The sequence below is a fragment of the Parasteatoda tepidariorum genome, chromosome 8 (assembly GCF_043381705.1).
Source record: "Parasteatoda tepidariorum isolate YZ-2023 chromosome 8, CAS_Ptep_4.0, whole genome shotgun sequence".
Taxonomy (NCBI): Eukaryota; Metazoa; Arthropoda; class Arachnida; order Araneae; family Theridiidae; genus Parasteatoda; species Parasteatoda tepidariorum.
The window spans coordinates 17,265,198-17,274,947 of record NC_092211.1 but is presented as its reverse complement, the minus strand read 5'-3'; the positions used below and the strand labels follow the sequence as shown (position 1 = coordinate 17,274,947).

General features: G+C 27.7%; 1 protein-coding gene across 2 annotated transcripts in view; it reads left to right on the top strand.

Annotated features, from left to right (window-relative positions):
- Nucleotides 1–1,030: 1,030 nt before the first annotated feature.
- Nucleotides 1,031–9,750, top strand: part of LOC107453886 (uncharacterized) — a 142,478-nt gene continuing 133,758 nt past the window's right edge. For both annotated transcript variants that reach the window (XM_071184266.1, XM_071184265.1), the window contains exon 1: nt 1,031–1,710. In XM_071184266.1, coding sequence (XP_071040367.1) covers nt 1,644–1,710 — 67 coding nt within the window. In that variant the 5' untranslated portion in view covers nt 1,031–1,643. The remainder of the gene's footprint in view (nt 1,711–9,750) is intronic.

Below are 9,750 nucleotides of genomic sequence, written 5' to 3'. Positions count from 1 at the left end.
ATACTTCTAAATTAACAAAATAGTCCTTTAAGTAAACGTTGGGAAATTAAAAAAAATATCCAAAATTGAAAGTGTCTTTCCATTATTGTAGAGTAGTGTATATATGTTACAACAGTCACTGCTTTCTCTATGAATTTCTATCAATCTCTATTGCTCAATCTTTATATCCACCAGTTGCTATCTCTATCAGTGTAGCGCAATTCGTAATCCTATGCTGTATACTTCATGAATCAATACAAATTTCGCAATTATTAATTAAAATTCCAAGTTTTTTTTTTATCAATATTACTTACCTAATGGATTTCAGTGTACCCTCTCGATTTCCAGCAGAAGCCTCTAAATTATGGGTTAAGCTCAAACTATAGTTCGCCGTGATAATTTTAGCCAAAGCTCTTAAGGAAAATTTTTATTTTATTTCAAACTTTTAAAACGTTGCGGTTGAGAAAAACTTGGCCCAAATTTTAATCATGGTGACTCAGAAAAATTTTTTAACAATTTTTTTTCCAAATTTTAAATGAGTATTTTTGTGACTAATTTTAAATTGTTCCAAAAAGTTTGTTTGATTTTACTGAATATTTTTAAAATTGTAGCAAATAAAAAAAAAGATAATTTCTTTTCTATAATAAAAATTTTCATATTTCCATAAATATTTAATCGTGATTTAAGAAACTTTATTTAGTTATTGGAAATAACAAACAAATCTTGGAGGAGGTCCGTCATATCTCTTTCTTAAACTTAAAGTGGTTGAAAAACAAACAAACCCGTACAGTTAATGAGAAATGATTGTAACATTTTCACCACGAAATCGATGCTCTGCAAAAGGATAAAAGGCTTTTCGTAGTAAGAACGTAAACATCTTGTAAAAAACGAAAACATAATTTATTTTCTTTATCCTATTATTACAGATAAATCTTTCATTTTTAAGCAAGTTGAAGTTGTAGATAATCTAAATACTCAAATGTTTATTTCTTTAATTTTTATCATTTCGATGACGTAAAACCTACTCTTCAAATTTCAATCAAACCTTATTAGTTTGAAACAGCTGTCTTAAATTACATTTCGTTTCGAACTTTGAAATTCTTAATTTAAACCACAGTTTGATTCGATTTCGTGGTGAGTTAATTAAAATAAAATTTCCTTTAAATTAATACGTTGATTTTCATCCTAGTTAAAAACTTTTAACATCTGAAGTAAGAATAACGAACATTGTGATTAAAAACTAATAAAATTCTATTTACTATTGAAATGATGATTTTGATCCTGGTTAACTTTTTAAGTTTGAAGTAAACAAGTAACTGACATTGTAATTAAAAACTCGACGCAAATGAAGTTTAAGATTCAAATAAACTGAGACAGTTAAAGTAATTCCGAATTTCCTTAAAACGTTGGATAACTGTCATTGAAGTGATCGAGTCACGTGATCAGTTTCGTGAAATTACAGCCTTATTAGCGGGAGGCATTCATGTCATTGGCATCTGCATAGCGTTTCGGTTTGCTGGATTTGAATAGAGGGGAAACCGCTATTCACTCAAAGAGGGAAAAGCAAAATCGATTTAGGGAAAGTGAGCCGGTAAAATTCCCTTTTGCCGGCTGTGCTGCTGGGATCGGAGAGGAGTAAGATCATTTTCAGGAGTTGAATCACGATGTCTGTTTCGGATATGTTCTTTCACAGATTCAAGTTTTCTGTTTTGTTCGAGCTGTTTTTCTTGGGTGAGTCGTGCATTTCTTTATCTTTCGTAAAATATGTGTTTGGTTTTTTTTTTTTTTTTTTCAATTTTGTGTTTTACGTCGTGGTTGAGTTTGACTTATATAGTGATCTTAAAAACTTTTATGTAACTTTTTTAATAGATTAGAAATCACGTTTTTATTAATGTTACACAAAACATTTCGCTTAGGTAGAATAAATAAATTACTAGAAATCGCGTTCTTATTAATGTTACACAAAACATTTCGCTTAGGTAGAATAAATAAATTGCTAGAAAATTAAACTGACTTAAGATCTGTTAGTAAATTATTAAAACTCACAAACTAATTACGAATTCTTAAAATAAATAAAAACGTAAAGGACATAAAATGCATGACATGACATATTGAAAAAGTAATAAAGTAGTTTTAAAAATATATGTAATAAACGTATTACAGAAATAAGGAAATACTGGGTCTGAATGAAAACAAAATATAAACGAAAAAAGAAATAAAAATAAAACGCAAAAAGAATAAGGAAAATAAACTCAAGTTGTTGAAAAAATGTTATCGATGTTTGTTGATAAGCAAAAATAATTGCTTTGAAAATTTTAATAAACAAAAATATTCAAATTCAAAAAAAAAAGAAAAAAGAAATTGATCAAAAATTGACTGCGAAGCTGTAAATGAGTCACTTTTTAATTTTTTCCTTTCTATTTTATTTTTAATGATGTCATAAATATCTAAACTGCAAATCTATTCTTTACTTATTTTTCCCAATTTTATATTAAGATTCTTTACACAAGAAACATTCTTTAAAATTTATCGCAAAAGCTTCTAAAATTTTGGATTTTAAAATTTTTTGATTGTTTATTTATTACGGTGTAATTACTGTTGATGTAATCTAAAAGTTTAGACTTTAGTGTAAGTTAAGCTACACTCTTTTATGTGAATACAGATTATTTTAATTATGCTTGTGCTGTAAAAATGATAGTGGGTCGGCGACAAAATAACTGACACGATTACTGATGACAAAGTTGAACAGACATTTTTTGTACTTCATGAAACATTGTATTTTTGTGATTTTTAACTCGGAAAACTAAAAACTCAAAACGGACTTGATATTTTTTAGAAATTAAGTATTTTGACTATAAATTATATCTTTTAGTGTACTTTAGTATATCAATATATTTCAGTGTTCTTTTTGCATATTGAATTTATTCAAGATTTAATTTTTATAAGGTTTTGCTAATTGCCGCTTATGTTTGCTGCTTTTCCTTTTCATTTGAATTTGTTCAATTTGAATTATTTCTGTTATTGATTTGAATGAAATAAAATTCAAAACTCTTTTAATTGATTCATGTAGTTATTTAAAAATTTAGAGTTTTTTCGAGAGTGATAATATTTATATCTGAGAAAAAGATTGATCTGTAATATTTTTTGAGACATTTAAAAATTGGATTTTTTTTAATATGTAAAGCTGCGTGTAAGTTTGAGACCAGCAAACCATGCATTCATGTGTAGTAAAATACATACTTCATTAGTTTAATATATGAGGGTTTGTAAAGTAAGTTATTGTCGTTTTTTAAGAAAAAATTAGTCAAAAGTAATTAAACTAACTTTTTCGGTTTCAGAACTTCAGATTATTTCTTCATCGAATTGTAAAAATTTTCAGTTCAGATATTTTCTTTTCAATTCTTGCAATTAATGTTTTAGACTCTGAAAATATTTTTTTTCAAAATATGAATTTTTTTTTACCGACATCTGTTTTTACAATGTAAAAAAGTTTAATTTTAAATTAATAAAAGCGTGAAAAATTTTCTCGAACTCCTAGAATTATCTGAAGCTTTAATTAAGTTAAATTAGAACTTTTTATTGGGCGTTTCTTTTTTTCGAAATTTAAGATTTCGAAGAAGATAGACTTGTTTTATTTTTAACTCATACGGATCTTCAAATTTCGTTTTTCAAAAAACGTTATTTTTCATTCTCGTTCTGTCGATACCACAATTTTTTTTTATCTGATGTATCTGATCTCAATTTATTCATCTGTTTTCTTTTTTTTTATCTGCAAATTTATGTGCTTTTTTAAATGAAATTTTAAAAAATATTTAAATTTTTAACCTCATTAAAAATTTTAAAATTGTGAAATTTAATCCCATTTTCTTTACATTGAAATGAATTTGATTATCTATTACTCATATTAAGAATTAAAATTAGATGAAACATTTTTGAAGAAATCAATGCAATTTTCTTTTTAAGTTAGTTTCCTCGAAAACCCCACTCGAAGTTTGAGAATTCACAATTCTAGAGAATTTTCATACGAAGGCAGGGTATAATATTTTGAAAATGTGACTTTTGAAATTATGAAGTATTCCTTATCCATAAATGACTATAAAAGTAAATGGAAAACAAATACTTAAGAAGTACTAAAGTTGGAATACTAAAGTTGGAAAAAAAACTGAGCTAAAAATTATGTGTGTGGAAGCAATACTAAAATTTTGTAATATTTTAGTAATTTTGGTTTTACCAACCTAAAACAATTGAACACTTAGCATATCATTTCTCAAAATGTTTCAGAAGCGGACACGTATCGGTGAACTTAGAAATGTGCACGGTGTTTCTTAATTACTTCTCGTAAAGTATATTGTTTGAGTCTATTTGTAAAACTGTATTAAGTGTTGCATACTAATATATAAGCAAAAAAAGCTATCTAATGAATAACTACGTAAGAAGGTAGGGATAAAAACATCAGAGCCTGGTTATTTTCGTAAAAAGGCAGAGAGAATGTAAAAGTCGAATTTAGAAAATACCTTAAAGTTGTCTAGAAATCAAACTGGTTTTGATAATTTTATATCAATTTTTTCATTTGTGATTCGCAATTCTTGATGGTGTTTTTTTTTTCGATGTACAGTGCGCCTAAAAAAAGAAACAAAACCCAATGACTCTAAATAACATTTGATCTAATAATGATTGCATCTTTTCTTTCGAGGGGGCGACCTTAAATATTCTAATTAATTAGTGCAGATGATATTTTAAACCAAGAAATTGGACACAATAACGGGCTTTCTCTGAATAAACATAACTCCTTTTCGATGTAGAGGGTAGCCGCAATCTGGGAAATATGGTCTCCATAGTTTGCTCAGCAGAGCGATCCAAAGTTTGGACCCCTTAATGTTAAATTTACTTTTTGAATATTTCACCAAGTCTCGAGAACTTTTCAAGCGAATTGAAATTTAAATAAGTCGTTTAAATTCGATTTCTCAGAAACTATTAAACCGATTTCGTTAAAATGTATATTTTTTCATGTGAAATTATGTACTTTAAAATGATGTAAAAAATTGTATACATTAAAATTAAAACTTTTCGACTATTAAATAAAATAATAAATATTTATTTTTCGTATAGAGTTATCTTTGGATAAATGAATTTCATAATTATATACAAGAAAAATTCTCAGGTTCTGGCGAAATACGCATAAAGTTAACATTGAGAGATTCAAACTTGGAGCGCCAAAAGTCTGAATTTGCCGAAAAATTTTTTTTTTTATTCGGAGAAAGTATTTTGTTGCGTCTGATTTCGCAACTTTAAATATCGTCTGCCGTGATTAATTAGCATGTTGAGGTCACCTCCTCGTACCATTAACATCGAGTCCTAAAACGTGATGATTCAATTATTAGATCAAAAGTTATTCAGGTAGGTCCGATTTTTTTTGGGAGAGCTGCATACTTATTTCTAATCCTTATTGTATATACTTCTTTGACAAGGATTCTAAAAACATATATTGAAAATGGTGGTAGTGAAAGATTTCACGTGTATGACTATAGACTAAATGTTTCATTTCATGCTATATGTTGGTAAAAAGAAGTAACAGCAATAAATTGATTGCAAAGCATGCAAAATAAATATTATCAATAAATAGAAAGATAGTTTCAAATTTCGATTCGAATGAACAAATTCTCTTTTGTAAAAATTTTAATCTGCCTTTGATTAGTTATTTTTAAGGAAAATTAACCACTAACACCATTAAACAACGTTCAGCTCAATTATTTAATTTTAATTAAATAATATCCGGTAATGTTTTCAATTTCTTCCTCATTAATCGTTTCTTTGTTTTCGTAAAAATAAAAATAAAAGAATGATGCTTCGTAAAAAGAGCAGAAATCATGCTTTGTATACAGAACTGCCAGGAAAACTGAGATGGAATGAATAGATTAAGTTTCAAGGTTACAATGTGTGGGATGGGCGATTATCGCTGAAATACTCTTTTACTAATCTTCCATCCCCTTCTATATTTATACCTTGACCTTGACAGACAAACACAAGTAAAGCTAATGTCATAATTTTCAATAAAATATTCACGAAAGAATTCTATGAGTTGTAAGAAATACTATGATTTGCGTATTTCGTCCTTCCTTACGGGGAAAACACTTCATGCCAATCAACTTGCATAAGGATTTTAGTAACGTATTGTCATTGTTTTGAAAAAAATTAGACTTAGAATGATACGATTCAAATTTAACTATGTTGCAATTTTAACCTTGCCCCAACAGGTTTTTATCTCAACCTAGCAATCATTCATATAATTGATTTTCTTATTTGTTTTGTATCTTTCATAGTGATTGCTTTTATGACAAATTTTATTATGGAGTAATAATTTAATCCACTGTTTTATGACATAATTTTATTTCGTAACCTGATCTTAACGTTTATATAAATTTGGATACTTCTATTATTGGATAAATTTTTTTTAAAAAAACTTGTTTTATTTGCAAAATTATTTGTTTTAGGATTTTTTTAATGAATTTATAACTTCAACCGATAATTTAAAGAATATTTAGTCAGGAACATTTGAGTGTAAAATTTTCTCATCTATTTTACCATTAAGTTCATTTAAATTTTTTATTCGAGTTGAATTATCATTTAAACTTTGAATAACTATTAAAAAGTTCAATTTATTTTTTATACTAAATCAGTTATTTAAGTTCACATACATTTTTTAATTCAACGATTTTTTCCCCTCTTATTTAGAGAGTTTAATTAAATAGTAATACTGTCATTTCTTTTAAGTTGATTATTAATAAAACTGATATAGTTTTTCCAAAAGCTTTTGTTTTAAATAGAATGAATCTTAAATCAGACGATTTTCGACTTCAACATTTAAAATCTTTCTATTAACGATCGTTCTACTTATTCACTGCGTTCAATTCACTGCTTCAAATGTCAGTTTTGAAGTAGGAAAAATTGTTCTTTTGTCTGCAACCGTGCTTTTCAATTAACTTAGGCGGAGATCGTCTTCAATTGAAACAATGAAGTAAAATTATTTCATAATAGCCCTTGTTTAAGTTGTGTAGAAAAAAGAACTTGTCATGTATAAACATGATTTTAATTTATATGAAATACTTGAATGTAAGTACAATACACAATAACTTTTAATATTTTTATAAAATGATTAAGTAATTATTAAGACTAGTGTATTAGTTTTTTTTAAAATGTAATCAAAATAATGAATTGTTTTGTTGTTTGTAAGGTTTTTTTCTCACTTGATAATTAACGCAATAATTAATGTTATAATTAACATATGAATAATATGAACATGTTAGGAATTTGTGATCTGTCCATTATTTTAGGTTAATCTTACAATTTTTAATATTTCGAATATGCGTATTACATATTTATAAAATGTCATTTTTTTAGTTTTATTAAAGTGATTTTGAAGTGTTTTTATCAAAGAGTAGGGAGTTGTATGGTATGCTTTCCAAGTTCCAAAACTGCTTACTCAGCTCTTTGTTCAATCTAAAAATAATAATATATTCCATTTTTTAAGTGAATTTACGTAAGTGGTCCGTAGCAATCGAAAACAGAACAAAAATGAAATAAAAAGAAGCAAATATAGGAAGCAAATATACGATATTTTTGTATTTTCTTAATTTGGTGCTCACGTAATCGAAGTTTTATTGTTTGAAAAGAAATCGCAAAAAGAAAATAAAATCTATAAATGATCTTCTTCTCTCCTAAGACAAGAGACCGCCCGTCAACTGACAGAGAACCATTTAGGTATAAACTGGCAAGTTTCTTCCTAAGTGAAAAAAAAAGAAAAAAAGAAAAAATGTTTCTTTCAAATGAAGCAGGAGAAATGCAAGAAACTTTTTTTCTTTAAGTAATATCAAATTAGAAAAATTTTTTTAAGCACTTTATTATTGCTGTTTAGTTTAAATAATAGCATTAAGCTACCTAACTTTCAAATATATCATTATTAAATTTAGAAAAATAAAAAGAAGCAAAAATTGGAAAGAAAACTTGATGATTTTTGATAAAATAGCCGCAGTCCACCAATATTCAACGTTAGAGTACAATAAAACTATATTTTAAAATTATAAAAAGATTTGGTAAAATATCGTAATCAAATTTTATTAATATTGTTAAATTAGAAAATCTCGTAATTAACATATGTACTATTAAAAATCGCAAATTGAATTCACAATTACAAATAACATAATTTTTATAATGGAATACTGTTGTTTACTCAAATCTATTTTTAAATAATATTATATTGAGATTTTTAAATTTTGATTAATGGGAAAAAAGTTTTTTTTAAAAAATAAAATAGTTGATGTAAAAACTAAAGAATATTTGTTATTCATCATAAGAAATATTTGTTGTTGTGATTTTTAAAGTATCCACTCAATGCTATTTTGTCAAACGTGCCTTGGTTTTTAATTTCTTGTCAGAGTTATTGAGTTACTGTGCAAATAAATAAATAAGTAGATAGTGCCAAAGGTAGACAACTTAAAAAACCGTCACGCATTTTTTTTAAAAAAAAAGGAAAAAAAAACATTTTCTTCCTTCTTGTCAGGAACAGTCGCACTTCACCTTCCCCCCTTGTCGCATGTTACGTTATTTCCCATCAGCAAAACATGTTATGGATCATGTTTTAAATTTTATTTTTGTTTGATGTGGTGAGCTTTACAATAATGGTTAGATGTGTGCTTATTTTGATGAAAGATATAAAACATTAAATAAAAATCTATGATAAAAAATTATTTAATTTCATGATTTTAAACGATTCAGTTTTAACCGAAATGTGTGTTGCCCACTTTTTCCTTGTCATAAAGTGATAATTTTCAAGGACACCCTCCCTCCCCTCAAAGCCTGACATCAATTGCGAACGGAACCAAACAGGCTGGTGATAATTAGGGAAAAAGGTAAAGTGGATAGATTTACATATATTCAGCTACCTTTCTTTTGACTCCTTTATTTTCGGCTACCTTTGTAAAAAAAAAAATAATAATAATTAATTAAAACATTTCTAGAAATTTCCTTTTCGCTGACTGGTTTTTTTCTTTGGTATTTTAGTCTAAAACTTGAAAAAAAAAATTTCGAACCATGTTCCACCAATTTCTTAATTCTCAGTTATCGTTTGAAATAGCTGTCATTTTTGCAATTTTTTTATTCTACACTGCTGGACAATTGCTAAGGACGGATCACAAATTGCATTGTAGCATAACATTAAGCGAGACATGAGGCCTAGTAGGATAAAAAATAGTTGCCACACTGTTCAGACATTAGAATAAAGAATATCTATTGTTCTGGAAAGTACAAAAGCTATGAAACATCTGAAAGAAAAAAACTGTTGATTTAATGCTGCGTACAGAAAAATGGAACAATGCATCTAAATGTCCGCAGGCAACTTGAAGAAAGGTGTCAGTACGGGATATGTCTGCTGTGGAGTGTGATGCAACATTCTACACTTCGTATCATACCTTGAACAACATTATCCAGCAGTTGTTGAGGCAATTTATCCCATTACTCTGTCGGTGCACGGATGAGGGTGTTCTTGTTTGTCGGAGGATAGTTTCGACCAGCAAGCTGCCTCCCCAAAGTATCCCAAACATTTTCAATGGGGTTTAGATCTGGAGAACGTGATTGCCATACGAGGCGCTGAATACCCTCGCTGTCTAGACAATCCTGAACAGCGAGTGTTCGATGACATGTTGCGTTGTCGTCCATAAAAACAAATTTATCACCGACAGCACCACGGAAAAGACGAACATGAGGAAGTAGAACTTC